Source organism: Oncorhynchus tshawytscha, linkage group LG03 (genome assembly GCF_018296145.1).
Source record: "Oncorhynchus tshawytscha isolate Ot180627B linkage group LG03, Otsh_v2.0, whole genome shotgun sequence".
NCBI lineage: Eukaryota > Metazoa > Chordata > Actinopteri > Salmoniformes > Salmonidae > Oncorhynchus > Oncorhynchus tshawytscha.
The window spans coordinates 18,856,097-18,875,772 of record NC_056431.1 but is presented as its reverse complement, the minus strand read 5'-3'; the positions used below and the strand labels follow the sequence as shown (position 1 = coordinate 18,875,772).

Here is a 19,676-nt window from a genome sequence, read left to right as displayed (position 1 = left end):
TTAAATAAAAAAACAACAACTTTTAATCTTTAACTCTGGATTGTTGGAAAAGGACCCGTAAGTAAGCATTTCACTGTTAGTCTACACCTGTTGTTAACAAAGCATGTGGCAAATGAAATTGGATTTGATTTCACAACCTACCATATTCAAATTGAATGTGATAAAATTATAGAAATCAAGGATGCTCACTGTTACCCTCTTAAAATTCAAATAAACTATTCACCCACGACCATTCAAATTATAGGAACTTGTCTCATACAAGTGCTCATATTATTCTGGGTATCACCACTTCAATATCAAGGAGAGATCAACTTTGGTCTGAAATGCTCTGTGATAATTCTTCATAAAAAACTAAACTACGCCAACTCCATCACTCCCTCTGATAATGAGGAGTACATTATTACGCCTGATCTCTACCTAGACCAGCCTATGTGCCCTCTGCTGCCACGACGCCCACCCAGCCCACCTCTATCCCATCAGGCCGTGCTGCAGGACACGGCGGAGGAGGACACGCTGGAGCCCGAGGAGCCTGTGGAGGAGGGGCGGCCCTCTTCCGCCCACTTGTTGACATTGCGGCGCCTGGCGTTCATGAAGAAGTTGCTGACAGTGGAGAGCTCCAGGCCCAGCTGCTGGGAGATGGTGACCTGGAGGTCCTTGGCTGGCCGGTGGTTCTCCCGGAAGATGGCCAATAGGGTACGCCTCTGGAGGTCCGTGAACACCAGTCTGGTGCGCTTGGGACCCTGGTTGCGCTCCAGTTTACTCTGCTCCTCCTCCTTCCGCTTGCAAGCTGTAGGCAGAAGAAGTAGAAAAATGGGTTAGCTAATATAGACGGGCTAGCTAACTAGGACAAATGGATTAGCTGAGAGAAAGTGGATTTGTTGAAGGAAAACAGATTAGCTAAGCAAGTTTGATTCGCTAAAAGACATGAATCAGCAACTTGTTTCACTGCACAGTTGGTAAAATAAACCTAATCCACCAGAAATCAAGACATTAGGCTGTCACACTATTACATGCAAGTAGGTCACTCAACTTGGATAAATGCTGACTAGACAACTAGACCAGCAAAGAAAACATAAAGTAGGCTACAGATAAATAACAAATTAACAAGTTCCTTTTGGCATGCATTTAGTTTTTTAATGACATTTTAGTCATTTAGCAGACACTCTTATCCAGATTAGTTAGTGCATTCATCTTCAGATAGCTAGGTGGGACAAGGACATATCTCACTCATAGTAAGTGTATTTTTCCTCAATGAAGTAGCTATCAGCAAAGTCAGTGCTAGTAGCGGGGGGGAAGTAAAGTGTGAGTGTTAGTTAATGAAAGGCAAATGCAGTGTACACGTCACTGGGCTAGTCTGCCCTGTTTTCTGTTGGCATGTGCAGACCTGTGACAAGTCAGTGCGCCTGTGTGACACCTGACCTGTGTGTGGTGGGAAAATGAGACTAACACAGAGCATGTACATGAGCAAGTGGGGAGTTTTCAGAATTAGCCTACGCTAGACTAGAGCATGAAATAAAATGTAAATGTTACATCCTGCACAACAACATTGGCTACTTCAATCGGCCTACCTGCAGTTCTGGCTTATGTTGTTGTTATTATTGACTATCAAAGTTTTGTTTAATAATTAGTGTTACAGTTTTACCTAAACATTTTTACACATTTACTGGTAAGACTCGGCTACAATTTAACCTCGCTTTCATTTGGAATTTCAGTTCGACTAAATTCCAAGTGGTTGTTTTCTGTTTACAGTTATCCAGGACAGAGGACGGAGATGTAGCAATGGGGGCAGAGGCTACCATTCTAGAGGAATAACAGACGTTTTCCAAGGTAAAAAAGAGAAGCCAACTTGAGGTTGGTCAAATTTGCCGTGCCAACCAAATAGCATCCAAATGTAGACTATAAGTAGCCTGCAAGGAATTTTTGCAGTAAGGTCCCTAAAGGCTTTTTGCATTAGGATGGTAAATGACTTATGTGCAAGTCTGTGCATCATTCACAGGAGGGTGAAAAGTGTTTATGCTCCGTAGGCTATTCACACACAATTGCAGTCCAGGATCATAGTATAGAGCAGCCAGTGCAGTCCTCGTAAGGTAAAAGAACATCATGTCTCTGAGAGAAAATTCAGTCATTTGAAATGACCCACTTAAAATGGTATATTGTTCAATGTTTACATGTAGCCTAATTAGAGTGTTGAGAGAAAACGGTAGAGGCTATGGGCTGTGTCTGCAGTGCATCCATATGAGGATTAGACAATACAAGGTGTATGGGCTACTCTGCCCACAACTAAACATTTGACCACATATACAAGTAGGCCTACAATAGATACGGTATGTACTGGAAACACTACAACCACTGTTGTCTTCATAAATTAAGACAGCCCCCCCCTTCCTTCTTCTTCCTTTTCCCTCCTCTTCCCCGCTGACTTGTCTTAGTGGACACTCCAACATCATTCGTTTCTCATAAAAGTCATTTACATGAGGCGGAGAGAGTGAGTGATAATCACTTTAGGGAGAACTAATTTATTTTCTATTAAATAGGTTACGTCAGAGAGGATTGAAACAAGCAGAGTCTGCACTGCTCCGAGTGTTCAGAAGCCCTATGTAGACTAAAACATATTTGGGTGACTCTTGTAATTACCTAAATGCACACTTTTAAGACCTCAATCAGCAGCGTGTGGTTGTATTTCTTTTTTGCTGATGGTGAAGGTCTTTTTAAAGCGTAAGCAGTGACACACCACATACACACACAGCGAAGGCTGTGCCCCCAGTCTCCAAGAAAGGCGCTGAGATGTTCAATAGATAGATTGGCTTACTGTATATCTCCCCATTGAAAATCATCTCACACACTGAGGGTTGATGGGCCTGATATTTGCTGTAAACCCACGGTAGTGCAAATGATAAATGGCAACTCAAAGACAACTGAAAAATATTTTATCATGAGGACATTTATTAGCTGTGCCATCATAACGACAACATTTCAAATTCACTAGCCTATAGCTGAGGTCTAGTTTAGCAAATGTGAATGTTGTGCCTTCATACATTGTGCTGTAATTCCCACTGTATATTTACTCTGAATCATTATCCGAAGGAAATGTTAGACTCTGGGATGTCTAACCTCTTGTCAACTTGAGATTACAGGGCCTGTTACCTTTTAGGCATCTACAGCTCATTTACATTTCTGAGAGTTATCGAACCATCTCTCATTAAAATCTGAACGGCCTGAAATTCCTGAAGCATGTCAATATAACCACAACTAAAAGAAATAGGTTTTCCCAACAGCTACATGTTTTACTGGCATTATATATTCCTACCGTGTTAATACGAAGACTGCAGCTATAGAACCCATACTGTCCTGTGTTCAGAAACGCATGGTAATGAAAGCAATGACATGAAAGTAGTGGTTAGCTTGCTTGTACTGTGGAATTATGGGTTGTTGGAGGAGTCAGGGTGTCCTACACCTCCTTTTTTCCTCTGCCCCTCCATCCTATCCTTTTCTCCCTCCCTGGCTGGCGATCATAACGCCGACCATTAAGTAAATGCTTCCTTATGCTGTAATCATGTGTAAAAGGCTTGCAATTACCATGTTATAAATCCCTGGCACTGGGGCTACTCCTGGAGACATAAATATTCCCCTATAGGCTTCTTATGATCGTGGGAACAGCCCCTGATCATGATGTATGCCCTTGTCTCGTGTTGCTGAAACGTGATCGAAAGCCCTTTCCCTACCCCCCGGCGTCTGAACCTCCACCCCTCCCTAGCCGACCCCCTCCCTGTCCCCCTCCAGCCCCAGCCCACCCCCTGCTGATTTCTTGGGCCAGGGGCTGATAGAAATTATTGATTAAATCTGTGCAGCTCAGACTCCTCGACCCATAGAGGCTAGTTAACCCCTTCAGCGCCAGAATGGGGAGCTGCAACAACCCAATAAAAACAACATTGTTTGTTTGGGAGACTGGGCTGTTAAAACCGTACTGGAATGTTACTCATTTTTGATATGCAAATGTTTCCCTTGTGACCTTTGAGCTAGGATAACTGCACTGAATATAGTAGCGTACATACAGTGGATTGGCTTCATGGCTTTCATTACTGGGGGATGGCGCAGCCACTGGACCTGAGACATAAACCGCATTGACCTTTCTTATTCATTTAGACCTTCAGTCAAGGGCTTCAGCCATCATCTTTAAAGTTAGGTTCCCTGATCCCTCGCGACTTAAAGTGTTCAAGCACCACTGCGTGGTCTTTAGCTACACCCTGCCTTCTTCTCTGACTAAAGCCTGATTGCCTCCTCCACAGCCTGAGGTTGGCCTGAAGATGCATCTAATATGCAGTGCAGTAATCCAGAGAGCATATAACCACTAAACAGGAGAAAGTAAAATAACCTTCTCCATGGAAGCGCTTCAGAATGTCTCCACATAAAGAGGAATATTAAAAGACGATGACATTACATAATCAGGTCCACCATTTATCCTAAAGCTTTGCATAATAAAACATGATGTCGAGGGAAGATAACTGGCATGATAACAATAAACATGGAGAGCTGGCTGAGACACTGAGATGCTGAAGGAGCTGGTGGGTATTTAAAGGGAGTGCTGCATTAAGGTGGATCATCTTAAAACTTGAGGCGTGAAGCAAAGAACACTTGAGCTATCTTCAGACTAGGGAGCACAGGGCACTGTGCATTCTAATTCCTGTCTCGATCTGCTGATGCGGTCGAGGTATGTGTGGGCATGGCGTGCTGCTCTTTCCCATGGAAATCAATAGAGGCTTGTAATTAAACAAAAGGGGGTTGGCTGGGAAGGGAAAAACAACCCCCTCAGAAAGTAGGTTATGTAGAAAAGTGCAAAGCTGTCTAAATTGTGCCTTTGCCAATAACTAAATATGCAAGTTTAGATTGTGTGGGGGAGAAGCATTGTCAAATGTTAGCACGCTTGCAATACATCCCCCATGTAAGCTCCTTCATTTTTTATGACTAGGATTGATCTGCTCCTTGAATTTTGAGCAGTGAGTTGTGAGGAAAAAAAATCTATGAGCATTGAGGTAAAATGACAAGAATACTGCAAGACAATCCAAATGGTTGTGTCATCTATGATAAAAAGGTGGTGTTTTCTCAAAATGCAAAAAATGCTAAAGTTTACAGATGGCACAACACCTCAGCGGCAGGGGGGAAAACGTTTCCTTCCTTGCACAATACCACTGCTTCAAGTCAAGATTGGATGCATTGAATATATACTGTAGACAACAAAGCTGTAACATAACAGAAACTCTGGAAATCTAAAAGAGAATCCCCTGTAACTGTGTTGAGTATGATAATTGTAACATTTTGTCGAACTGAGGATGTACACATGTGTTCAGAGAGCCACACAATCAAAGATCAATAGTTGTGAGAGGATTGCAAGAGTGCACAATCATTACTTATGAGCCCTATTGTGCTTTTGGGCTTAATCAGTTGTGCTGCTGACAGATAGCGAAAAGCTGTGATCAACTGTGCTTGCTTGCACAGCTCACAGACCCCTGCCGACATATGCACACTCCTCTCAGCCCATATCATATTACTGTGTTCACTTGGATCTCTTTCTGTGCTTCGTGTTTCAGATGGGTTCTCAGTCCCTATGGAGTGACAACGCAGTAACACTGCACTGTATAGTGTGCTATCTTCTTCAGTGCATATCCCTAAAGAATATCCGATGTCAACCAACAAATCATGTACTGCCTTTTAAAAATCTATTTTCTTTCATAATGTTGTTTTATCTTGTACTCCCATTTCACCGATATTATTTATTAGATATGGGGATTGCATATGAAGTGTGGGTGAAAAAAACAAGTGTATCTTTCCACAAAAGAAACAACATTTCCTAACTATCTCCCCAACTCTTAATGTCAGGCATGCACAAACAAATCATATTTTATGGTGGTTTCACCAACAATAGTCCTTGTAATTATGATCTCCATGGTTCATTTATGAAGGAAAAATGTCCACTCTAATGGTTTAACTAGATCACAATACATTGTGTACCCTGCTCCTTGAATACTCTGTAACCGTACAAACTATGGTCCTATCATTCAAATATATCCTTTAGGAACATAGGAAAGGCACAACTCGTTTTTCATTCCTCTGATCAGCATACAGATCTTGTTGGATTTTTTGAGAAAAACATGGAGAGAAAGACAGATGTGGAGAGAAATGGAAAGAAATCTTACCCTCCAGCCGCAGTGAGGCCATCCTTTGAAACTCGGGCTCCTGCAGCCAGCGGGACATCCTCTTGAAGGTCTCGCGGCCAGACTTGAGCTTGCCCCAGGGCTTGGGGTTTCTCAGGAGGTCAGACAGAGTGCCCTGTGACCTACACAGCACCCTCTCTGCAAAGATGGCCTGGGGAATGCTGTACCTCTTCAGCTCAGTGATGATCCTCTGGGCCACGTCCCTGGTGTCGATCTCCTCTCCAGCCCCTCCACCTCCACCACCCTGGGAGCTGGGCAGCATGCCCTCACTGCTGGGCAAAGAGGACGAGGAGTGGGGGAGCTCCCCGGCCTTTGAGGACTGTTGGCTGGGGTGGTGGTGTTGGTAGTGCTGACTGTAGATGTGAGGATGGTGGCTGGGCGCGTGTTGGTGAGCCTCCATCTTGTTCAGCTGATGGCTGACCGACGAGTCGCCGCCCAGCCCTGGAGGGGACATCTCCCTGCCGAAGTCTGCCGTCCTGCAGAAGATGTTGCCCCCGTGGACCTCGTAACCACTTGGAAGCATCTGGCCACCATTGCCGTTGGGGCTGTTTCCCAGTGTCCCGTAACCATGCATGGGTGTCCCCAAGCCAGAGCCTGTAGAAGGTGGTGAAAGGCTCTGTGTCATCCCCAGATCTTTGCCGTAAGGGTTGTAGAAGTTGCCACCCAGGCCTCTGTCCTCGCGCATGAGAGTAAAGCTCCCGATGACATTGCTGACCGGCAGGCAGGGATGGTGGTGGTGATGGTGGTGGTGAAATTTGTCATCGAAAGGCTGCAGGGGGGTTAGTGTGGTGTACGTGCTGCCACAGCTAGATGGAGCATCTCCTCCATAGCCCAGTGCTGACATGGAGTGGTCGAAACCTGGAGGTCGGTGCTCAGGCTCCAGGGACATGGAGTGCCCCCCAAGGGAGGGCCTGGGGAAAGCAGCTGAAAGGTCCCGTGAATGCAGCATCGCTCTGCCATCCTGACTATGGAGCTCAGAGTGGATTTGGACAGACATCTCCCCTAGACTTCCATCCATTTTGAATTTAGTGAATTTCCCTTTTTTTCTATCTTTATGGTGTTGTTTCAGTAGCCTAGTTGTTGTTTAACAGTAGACTAACAGTCTGGATGGCCCTTCTCCTGTTGCACAATACTATGGATTTATTGATTTCTGAATGGATTGATTTATGTGCTTCTATACTGTCCAATTAATTATCTGATAACAACTTAAGTAATCTCTTTAAACTCCTTCAAACTCCAGGAAATCAAGTGTGAAGCAGCTTCAGTAAGATTAACTATCACATTATTTGGATTTGTGCTACAACACTCTTCTTATCCTTTCTTTGGGCTTCAACTGTGTTCCACCGCAGAATCGTCGCTCTTTTGCCTGCGGGAGATCAAATGTTTACTTGTCTGTATTTTAGTTATAGCCTGCTCATGCAATAGTGACGTCTAGGCTATTGTAGACTATAACCACAGTCACAAGCATTTCAAACATATTAAGTGTAATTTTTTCATTCCTACGAGAGCCGATCAATGCATGTGTAACACAAATAAATGACATCGCGATGTCTTCACAGGCAAATCCACTCTTACATTATTGCCTCTCAAGCAAAGTTCTAAATACTCGATGAGCGCGCACACGATTCTTTGGACATTAACGTGCGTCATTCTTGCATATGTCTCAACACAATTCGGACAACGAATGGTGGTCATATGTTCTGTTTAGGAAATGTCTGAGCATTTAAGTTGTTTTGAGATATAACGACACCCAAAATTAACAGATATGTGACCTCAATTGTATTATTCCTACCTTATTCTGTTATATGAGCGCATCCGCGTCTGTTGTCGGTCCTCTGCATCTCTCCGATTGTGTCGCTTGTCTCTTGTCTTCCAGCCTGTCCGCGCAGATTCACACAATTGGTCAGATGCACCGAGGGATGCTACATACAATAAAACAGAGGCCAAACAATTGGCGGTTAGGTATACGTCCTTTCCCTGTCCTTTTGGTCTTTTTTAAAGTCAAACGTCCATATGTAGCCTTGCTCTTCTCTACCTAGCAGCTCTCCTCTTTTTCTTTCATTATCTCGTGAGATTTTCCTCCTCCTCTTCCCTCAGCCTGCTACTTCATCGATTTCAGCCCCACCAACTCTTTCGCTTCTCTTCCTCCCCCGCTCACACTCGCTCCTTTCAGTAGGCTACGTCACAGTCTTAAAAATCTGACAGATGTGCAATGAAATTCCAACTCCAATTAACCCTTTCGCTTCGGCCAACGTCTCCAGGGAGGGGACAGGGTTTTACCAACTAGGTGAAGACGAACCCTTTCTCACAACCCCAAAGTTAAGCCTTTTTATCTAATAGCATGCAGAGTTTATGAGTTATGCGAACATCCTGACCATGGTTCAGCTATTTAATTCACCTGATCCTGGACTGCAACGGTTTGTCTACTGTAGCTCACTGAGATAACCTACTGTGTTGTGCTTTTGTGTCCATCCATGCTACACAACCATATTATTATCTTTAACCTTATCCTGGACTGCAGATTTAACTGTAAACAATTGTTTTTGTCCATATTTTCCTTTATTTTTATTATTATTATTACTAATAGTAGTAGCAGTAGTAGTAGTAGTGGTGGTTGTATTCTTATTATTGTGTGATTATTATAATATTACCCTGTTACTATTATTATTAGTCACAGTGGTCTATTAATAATAACAAATGTTATTAGTCATGCATATGCAATTATAAGAATCGGATTACTGTCTTATTGACTATTGAAAAACGATTTATATTGACTACATGGTGTAGACTCTCACCACCCATTTTGGAATACTTAAATCGGTATCTCTCCATAGAGCTCATCTGAATTATATTATAATATCCTCCTGCTTTAAAGCTTCTTTTTTTTCTTATTTTGGAGATTTGAGGGAAATGTAAATCCAACCTCTTACACCTAAACGTTGTCAAGTGACACGCTTGTAGCTGATTCATTTAGGGAACCTCTTAATCAGCACTCAAACCACGGTTGAGCAGGCCCATTGACACCAGACTGCACACTTCAATCTGTAGTTCTAAACAAAATCAATGAGGCCATTCGTTTAAATGCGACCTTTTTACATAAGATACTCGACCTATAGCAGATATTGCTCTGGCTTTTCATTTAACACAGCACATATTTGGTGAGTCCACTGTGTGTCAGTCTGTCCGTGTGTGTGCGCGCGCGTGTACGTGTGCGTGTGCATGTGTGTGTGTGTGTGTGTGTGTGTGTGTGTGTGTGTGTGTGTGTGTGTGTGTGTGTGTGTGTGTGTGTGATCGAGAGATTTGGGAGTTGAGAGAAGGAGATGTGGTTGATACTAGGCATACTAATCATATCTAACTGTCAGTTTAATTTTCAGAGATGAGCAATTCTGGCGTTGAAAAAATTCCGTGTGCGGTGGGACCGATGCCTTCCTGGAGCAGATGCTGCCCTATCGATCCGCGCCGAGAAAGCCTGGATGGTGAGATACATGTATGGATAGCAAGTAGCTGGAGGTAAAATGGTCAGCAGCTACATAACGAAAATTAAAAGGTATTTTAGGAGGTCGGGGTGAAAGATCACCTTCTGTGGCTGGAAAACTCGAGTAGGCATGCTGACACCCGAGCTTCAGCACTCAGACGCTGGCCTGGAGTATGTGGCCCTCAACTTCGCTTCATATCCGTATAACAATATATGTAATTGACAGAAAGACAAACAGTAGGCTACTGTTTTCATTGTTGTCAAATCCGCACGTTGATTAAGGTACTACAAAACAACACCAGGCTATTCTCAACTCGAAAAAGAGACTGTCCGGTTATTTCTCTCTTTGCCAAGATGCAAATCAATAGCCTATATATCGTCATGTGGACATTGTTTTGTTTTTGACCTACGCTGCTATAGGACTAAAACACCAGCCTAATGTCATCTTCTTTAATGATTTTAGTTTGTAAAGGCTACTGCTCACATAAAATGCTTAATATATAGATTTTTATCCAAATCTACCCACTGTCCTTACCTACATTTTATTATCATAATAATCACAAAGCCGATAGGTTTCACGGACTGAGCTCTAGCTTTGAAGGCCTACCAAACTGGATGCCACTTTCACCTCAAATAGCACACAATCATACAACATTTAGCCATTCATCTAAGACAATATATTATGTTATAGGCCTATTGTAGGCTACACGGGCCTATTCCCGGCTACATATGCCTATTTCCATTATAATACCAACAATGACAACCATAATGATGACAAGAATAAACGTGAGGAAAAGATGTCACTGTATTATATTTGTAGAACATTAATATATCAAATATCATACCTGACGCAAAGATCTGATGAGTTTAATCAGGCTATGTTGAGGCACAGATACATAATTAAAAAAACAAAAGTTTACTCTTATCATAAGCCTATACATTGCCATTGTATCAGAGATTTCAAGTTGACCTCAATGGACGCATCAATGGACGAATCTACGTGGAAGGAAAAGTAGGCCACAACTCCCTTGGTAATCTATATCTGTAAATTCATTTTCAATCTTAATACTAGCTTCAAATCGCTCTAGACCTTCATACAAATCAGTTTTTGCTTTACATGTTATTTTTGGTAAGGACTATATGATGCATAGCCATCAGGAAAAGACATAAGCCTACCCAGGGAGAGTTTCTGTTATATTCATTTCTATTTCCTAATGTAGGCAAGTCAACATATCCGGCAAATGTTTTCAAATCATTGTTTGAAGCAGAGGACTATATGCTTCTATGTTACACAATAGCCTACTGAGTTTGAGATGAGTTTTGGGGATTGTAGCATTATGATCTGATTTGATGGTGATTTCATCTTGAGAACCCTCATGCATTATTAAATCCGGCATGATTTCACTTGAAAACAGAGGCATTTCTCTGCGCAAATGATGGAACACGTGAAACCTGAAAGCGAAACCGTGTCCAGTGCCTTGGTTGTTTACCTTCTAGCCCATAAGCGACAGGGCTTTGAGACCATGTATGTTTCCTCTGCTTTAGCCATTAAAGCATATAGTCCAAGGCTCCTTACCAGACTAACTTTTCCTAGTAAGCTATAGGCAAGTGCATGAAAATGAAATCTCACACACACAAACACACACACGTGTACACACACACACGGCTTGCATTTTCACATCTACTTTTAAGCTAACCTCAAGTTTCCTACACAGACAGTGAAGATGTTATGTGGAAATGTTAGCGCTTAACATGTGATCTGTAGGCATATTGTCTCAGAGTTATCAGATTCCCTTTGTTTCTTAATTGAGAAAACACAGTTGACCATATTTATGTACTGAATAGATTAGTTAATTCCAATAACTTACAGGCAAATCATAAAACAAGAATAAAACACAAGACCTTGCCCTATACTTCTGCCGATCACTAAACACTCGGGTTAGGCCTATTCCTGTAAGAGAAACATAAAAACGAACACATTCGAGATTATTACATTTATTAACGTTTTACTCTGTATTATGAACTGTATTTATTTCCTCATTATTTATGCATGCCTACTTTATGTTTATTCGTAAATGTAACCAAACCATACAAACGTCACGTGCTCTCCTGTAACAGCGTGCTCTCCTGTAACAGCGTGCTCTCCTGTAACAGCTTGCTCTCCTGTAACAGCTTGCTCTCCTGTAACAAAACCTTGCAACCAGAAGTTACTTTCCAATTTCGTTGTGTCAGTATAGGTTTATGTCGGCCTATCTCACCATATGCATAGGACACACTAACTTTTATTTTAATGAGTTAACAAACCATATGCTAATAAACTGAAAGATCTTGACATTTTTGCATTGTAAAAGTTATTCCAAATGTTCATTGTTCAGTCCATTGGATATATATTTTGATAGGCACAAAACAATATTTTTCCTTTTGTCTATTCTCTTACTGAAATATCATTTTCATTACACCAAATCCCAGTTACGCGAACTTCAGCATTTCCACTTTATATAAGGTCATTAACATGTCAGTTACTTGAAATAGGCGTACAGAGCATGTCAAAAGTTGAAATAGGCGTACAGAGCATGTCAAAAGTTGAAATAGGCGTACAGAGCATGTCAAAAGTTGAAATAGGCGTACAGAGCATGTCAAAAGTAGAAATATGCGTACAGAGCATGTCAAAAGTTGAAATAGTTTCAATAGTTGGCTTTAAATCAAGAAAATGTCGCCAGTTTGTTGGTCTGTTTAGGCATTGTGCGGTGACGTAGAGGTGTATGGATGGTTAGGCATTGTGCGGTGACGTAGAGGTGTATGGATGGTTAGGCATTGTGCGGTGACATTGAGGTGTATGGATGGTTAGGTATTGTGCGGTGACATTGAGGTGTATGGATGGCATTTGGGGATGAGTTTGGGATTTGCGTAACATATTGTAAGCTATCTGTTCCTTTCACTATATCATAAATTATCTTATATTTGGTCACATATGGTGGTGCATTTGGCCTATAAATGGTAGACTATAGGCCTATTGGAAAAGTATAAACGCCTAATGCCATAAATAGACAAATGTTAGGCTATAGAGGTGACAGGCCAACTTGTAAATTGGAGATATTTATTTGTATCGGTGTGCAATTTGTTTGTCAGTTTCAAGAGAAAATGTAAATAAAGATAGCTGACTAAAAAGGTATTACGAAATAGCCTTCATTGTAACCATGGTGCTGAGTGTTTTTTAAACCGCAGAATAATTTGAAAGCAATTATCTATTCAAATTATTTATCAAATGATTAGGCCTACCTCAAGCAACATTTTTAAAAGTAATACTAAGAAATTACTAATTTGTTTCTAAAAAATATATATTTTCTTGGTCTTCTCCCCGAAACTGTATGATGTTTCATTTTATTGTTTTTATTTCATTAGGCCTATATATTAATTCTTAAAATGAAAACACACCCATCAGCCAATCAATAAATAAATTAATACCATGACGCTTGATGCAAGAGAATAATCAATCATTTAATTAATTTGACTGGATTAGATTTCTAACTTCAGAAAATAAAATTCTAGGCTATCGAGCTATTCATCAATGAAAAGTCTGGATCATATTCATGTAACTTACAACTTAAGACAGTACAGGTGTTTTTAGTGAGTCAATACATGAGCGAGCCAATAAATCCGATAGTCATATAACTTGATAATCAATTGTGGATGTACTTTTAGTTGTGGATAACGCATACTTTAGAATTCAATCAAACGCATTGTGTTTGAAACGTCATTAACCGCGCATTGGGCCTATGTTTGCTGAAGTCGTGTCAACAAAACCCATACTTCCCTAATAAATGTGTCATTTTGGAAAGCAAACTCATATTTGCGATCCAATTTTGATCCAATATTTTGATGAGGTCCAAAAGACATATCGACTGCGTTGAATGACAGGTTGACATCAACAGAGGCTCAACATGTAGCCCAGGGGTTCACTTAGGTGCCAAAAGAGCGCGTATATAAGATACTTACCCATTTAGAAATTAATCTTTTTGTGTCCTAATATTTTTTTATTTATTCTAAAAGTACAGCAGCATATCTTACATTAAATTTATTCAGTCATTAGCCTACGAATGCAAGTAATGACATCCTAAATGTCAGGGTCAGAACAACTTTGTGCACTTATGCTTTTATGGCTTACACAATTTTCTAGTAATTTGACTTTAGTTTTGAATTATTTGACAGTTTAATATTACACTTGGACGGCCTATAGGCAATAGAATATGTTGCACGTAGGCTATTTGTAACCAGTCAAACAATTAAAAAACATTTAGATTCAAACGCCCAATAAGATAAACAATTAGCCTAAATTACTGTACTTCTGTTCACACTGGTCTCAATTCAATTAAAGCAATATATTATAATACATCGCAGATAGATTTTGCCCTAGCCTAGGCTAACAATTGAAGAGTATCGACTTTTCGATGCATCGACTTTTCAGATTAAAACACACGTGTGCAGCCAGGTGCAGCTGTTGGCTAAAGTTATGGCATAAATGTTATCAACATAAGGGTCTTCGATAAAACAACATTTTGGAGTTGTTTTAGCTTAGTTCATTTAGCTTAGTTCAGTGTGTGTGTGTGTGTGTGTGTGTGTGTGTGTGTGTGTGCAAGTGCGTGCGTGTGTGTGTGTGTTCGTGCGTGTGTGCATATTTGTTGATGTTTAGCCTAATCAATATAGGAGTCTTGCATATTTATAAATGTAGACCTTAAAATCACAACGCTATTATAGTTAGAATAATTACAGGCATCCATTCTTTATGTTAATGACATTATCTTATTGCTAATGTTTGCTTCCCGAAAGAGGGAAAAACGTTTTAATATGCAACATTCTACTCGACGGGTTAGAAGGGTCGATATAGTTGCGCTTTGTTTTACTCCATAGGCTCTGGTACACATCTTAAACTAACTTTGTAGGAGTTCTGTAAAGTTTGAACAATAGCATTAGGCTACTCAACAACTGACTTTCCTTCTGCAGTTTCTGCAGCTGGCAACATAGGCCTACAGGAACAAATGAGTGCAGTAGCATTAAACACAGTCAAATTGGTCTTGTGTAACTAAAACCCCAAAGTTGTATGAAGAAAAATGTCTCTTGTCAAAGGTAATGTGATATAAATATTGTCTTTAGGTCATGGTTACAATCTCACAGTATTCCTCCTGGTCAATAAAATATTTAGAGGCATCTTTTTGTTGCATAACTTTAAAGCCACAGTCTGGGATTTGGGAAGCTGTTCACCAGTCATTTAAAGAGCTTAAAGGCCCAATGCAGACGTTTTCGTATCAATCTAAAAAAATCTGATTAAAAATTAAGTACCTTACTGTAATATAATAAAATGGGCAAAGCTTTTTTAGCAAAAAACTATTTCTCAAGCAAGAATTTAGCTAGGTCTGTCTGGGAGTGGTCTGAGTGGGGAGGGGAAAACTGAAAACTAGCTGTTATTGGCAGAGAGGTTTGGAACTCTCTTTCTTATTTGTCTATTATCTATTATTATTTGTCTGTAAACCAATGTATGACGTCACCATGGAAAGCCCATAATCCCCCTCTGTCACAGTTCTTGTGTCTTGAGCGCTGTTTGAATTTGAGAGGGGTTACATTTCCCTAGCCCCATCCCTCAGCTGTATACCAAAACAAGTGTCAGGGACCCCATTTTGTTTATTTTTCAAATCCCAGAATATAGTTTTAAAGAATCCATGCATGGTACCTACTGAAATTATTTAAAAAATACCTATTTATGATTCTTCTACAACAAATCTAATAGAATATCAGAAAATATTCTGATTGCGCAACACCACATGTTTTATTGCAACCTATTGCAGCTAATGCCTTTTGATTGTCTTGTGATACCTATGACTATGTTGATGCGATATCGTTTGGATCTTGCATATTCTATTTTATTTTCTATTCTACCTATAGTTAAACAGATTTGATTCCAAAGCAAACTCACATGAGCACCCCCTCTCCCCCTCTTTCTTCCTGACCCCCCTCTTTCTCTCGCTTATCTTCTCTCTCTATCCCTCTCTCTTCTCTCTCTATCCCTCTCTCTTCTCTCTCTGTCCCTCTCTCTCAATTAAATTCTCTCTCTGTCTCTCTCTCATGCTCTACCCCCCACACACACACACACACACATTCACACAAACAAACCCTGCCATTCTATCATCTCCCTCCTTGCATGCCCTCCACACCTTTCAGTCCCGCTTGGAATAAAAACCCATTTCTCAGAAACATTCATAACCATCTTATGAATTCCCTAATCATAACTGCTTAACAATGTATGACCATTTGCCACTGTGCATTAGAGATACCACTTATGAAACATTTACATGTAGATTAACATCATACATACTGTTCTATTTTCTATCATGATGATGCTTGCCTAGGCCTGTCAGCATGAGAGTGTGTGTCTCTTACAGCCAAGAGTGTATGAGTCTTTGCAGGTTAGCTCAGTGTCGTCCAGTCGGTGCTGTTTAGAGTTTCAAGCCATCAGCGTCTCTCTCGTCTGTTTGCCTGTCAGGTCAGCACCTGCATCCATTTTCCCCTCCTCTCCCATCCTCCGTTCCGCAGCCGCAGCCTGCTCCGGAGCTCTCCTCTCCTCAAATTATCCCCTGCTTTCCGTTCCTTGTCCTGTTTTTTTAATCCATTCTGCATCCTCTGCCTGAGCTCTGTCTCCCTGCTTGCGGCAGGGCTCTTCTGTGTCCCAGCTGCATATGTGCGTCTCTCTCCTGCCTACCGGTTCTCTCCCTTCTCTCTTTAATCAGCATGTTAATAAGAAAGGTAACTAATCAATACATTCAATGGCCTGGCGATTGATACTATCTCAAACACCCCCCTCACTCTCAAGCACTCTTGCAACAGGGGCTCTCTGTGGTAATTGTAATAAATGATCATTTTCCAAATGTTTGGGGCAAATTTGTCACATCAATCTAATTACACAGAGTGAAAGGCTGACTTTTCTTTCTCACTGTTTCTTTTTTCTCTTCCCTATCAGTGAACTTCACATTTGTATGTCCGTACTGGAGCTCTTAACTGCCCGTATTCTTCCTTTTTCTGTAGGCTGGTACTGTAGTGTTGTTTCAGTTATTCGGGCAGGGAGGCCTACAGAATCCTCAGGGCAGAAAAAGGTTGGTCTCAGAAGGGATACAAATGTTTAAGAGAAAATCTACTCATACAGCTCAGGGCTTTTAAAAAAGAGGAAAGAACATCCTGCCTTGTACCAAAGCAAATGCATAACCACATTCCCACCCCCCACTATTATTAATAGAAAGAAAAACTTCCAAAACCGTCCTCAGGATATGGACTCAAACACAGAAATAAAACATGTCTCTGCAACTACTGAGGCTCACATGAGAGACATGGCAGAAGATAAAGGGAAAGGATTCATGCAGGGAGGAGGCAATGCTACATTGGCAACTCTACAATACAAGGTGGCCTTTTATGGCTGACAGTATGGGCTTATCCCCCTGACCTTAACCCAATGTGGTTTTGCCTTCTGGTAACTTCACTGCCGAGGCCAGAATGGTGTAGATTCTTTTACATCTGTCTGTGAGTTGAAATGTTTCCCTTTCCCCCCCCCCCTCCGTATCATTTGACCCTCTCACGGTGTGCAATCAATAAGAACAAGGCTGCAATGGAACATATTGTATGAATTATAACTGACAATGTGTTCTGAATCTATTGTAAATATTTTTATTATCATTGAGTCAAGATAATAACTATATTTTTAGTTGGGGTAACATATATTTGTACCGTACAATGTATTTTAGAGCTGAGAGTTTTAAATGATTAAATAACCTGTCCTAAGGGTCTCGTCTTATTCGTTTTTTTTGACCTTTTTAGAACAGAATTGAGGTATTTTAAATTCCCACTTCAGATTGTAGTGTTATGTGGATGGAGGGTGATTGTTATTACATTGGTTTAGAAACACCACAAAGGAAAATGAAGCCTAATAATGTCCCCATAATGTTTATACATTTTACGTGCATTTCTAATAAACAGTGGCCACTGTTTAGTCTGGATAGAAATGCACTTACATTGTATTTGAAACATGCATGTTTGAAACCTTAAAAGGCTGAAGAGAACATGACTAAATGTCCAGTAAATAGCTACCTTCTGGTTGCGTGTACATTTGGGGAATTGTTCTTATATCAACAGTTTCCAGGTAAATGGCTGATCAACAGAATCCAGGCAATGGGTAGGTATCAAACCTGCCTCAGCCATGTTTATGCAATATCCTTGCTTACAAACAACCTGCACATTCATGTCTGATTCAGAAAACTGGAAGCATCTACTTGAGAGGGGGGAGTCCATGTTGTATTGATGTACCCTAACCCATTCTGCAAAGGTATTAGACCAGGGTGGAAAACCTATGCTGCATAAACACTGCAATGCGTATTCAATTGATTTGAGCCTAATGTACAGAAAGCTGTGAATATCACTGGGAGATTCCACATCTAAGGCATTAAACGCCTTATAACACATATTCATGCTTTGCAGGATACCTCTATAGCCCATATAGCCTAAATCCCGTTTCATAGTATTATCTGCATGTCCGAAGCCTCCCACAGGGGCTCAGAATGACCACTGGCCCCAGTGACCCTCAGCTCTGCTGTCACCCTTCATCATCTTGTGCTCCATCTTGGATGGTGTGGTCACCTAGCAACGGAGGCCAGGGTTCGCGGCTCATGGACCAGAGGCTATTGGGAAATTAATCGATACTCCTCAGCCAAACTCAGCTCATCCCCTTCCCCCCCTTATTATGGCCAAATGAGACGAGGCAGTTCTCACTTTTCTACACCTCTATTTGTGAGGATATCCTGTTACAGGACAAGAAATGGCTCTGCTTGCCAACGGCCTTCAACGAGGATGCTTATCTATGTATCTGTCCCTTCATCCAAGGGACAAAGAAAGCAAATTTTTTTCACATTTTTTTTCTGTTCGATTCATGAAATCGTATTAAACAACTCTCTGATATGAACACACCAATAAAGCAGAATTAATAAATACTAATGGGATGTTGGATTCGGAAATAAAGGTGAAGCTGAGGTTTAGGCATATACTGTAGCTAGTGCTATCTAGCAATCCAGATCTGTTTTGCAGGATCCGTATTTATTATGAAGGTCCCCAACCTTTATATTCAGGCAAGGGTCAGTCACCTTTGATCCCCTCCGACCATACTGGGAGGATGGGCAAAATTCGATCACCTTAAACAGTTTAAGACAGAAGGGCAGAGAAGGAGAGGATGATGAAAGGTTGGGGGGAGGGCAGAGGAGTAGGAGGAGGAGGGGGGAGGAGGGGTAACAAACCAGTGCTAATCTGTTCCCTGATCAGAGCCATCAAACTGAATGGGGAGAGTAAAGTAGATCTGGTAGTCCATCTGTGATGATTTACCTCCATTGTCTTCCACACTAAAAAGAGGAACACCATTTTTCCCATCCCTGTACAAATGATTTCACGATTCAGAGATTTCACCCTAAAATCACTGCAGCCGATGTTGAACATTTTAATATGGTTCTGATCATATCTATGTCTCACATGTGGAATACATGTGTGACAAACAGAAACTATCTTCATAGGACAGAGTATTCACAGTCATTAAGTGCAGATGGAGCACAGTAATAGTTATAATGCTGAAAGCAACAAAGCATTGTATTAGACTGCAGATGCACACACCGAGGCAGCTGCGGCAGTAGCCATCTTTTGGAGGTTCTCCACAGATTAGGCAAACAGATTTCGTAACTTTTGTTGGTCATCCCGATAAGAGGATGCCGCATACACACAGATGGCTGTCCAGCGCGTGGCCGGAGGTGGGCCGTGAAATGACCCCCCAGCTGGACACTGTGGACAGGTCACTGATCTCCAATCCCTTCCTTTTGAGCCAGCTGCCAGCGGGCCATGCTAATGGTGAACCCCTCCCCCTCAGAGGCCAGGCCACAGGGAGTGTCCAGCTGCACCCCACTCCCCGGCCTTTCACT

General features: G+C 41.4%; 1 protein-coding gene across 1 annotated transcript; it reads right to left on the bottom strand.

Moving 5' to 3' along the window:
- Positions 1-92: 92 nt before the first annotated feature.
- Positions 93-8,300, bottom strand: LOC112244982 (hepatocyte nuclear factor 6-like). The gene is made up of 3 exons (XM_024412906.2): positions 8,002-8,300; positions 6,192-7,575; positions 93-787 (listed from the first exon to the last, which is right to left on the bottom strand). Exons 2-3 carry the CDS (start codon positions 7,225-7,227, stop codon positions 477-479), a joined length of 1,347 nt encoding a protein of 448 aa, XP_024268674.1. The 5' UTR covers positions 7,228-7,575; positions 8,002-8,300; the 3' UTR covers positions 93-476.
- Positions 8,301-19,676: the final 11,376 nt, after the last annotated feature.

Coding starts and splice junctions, on each gene's coding strand:
- LOC112244982 (XM_024412906.2), bottom strand. CDS start 7,227: ATGGATGGAAGTCTAGGGGAGATGTCTGTCCAAATCCACTCTGAGCTC. Junction 788..6,191: donor GGCCTCACTGCGGCTGGAGG/GTAAGATTTCTT, acceptor TTCTGCCTACAG/CTTGCAAGCGGAAGGAGGAG.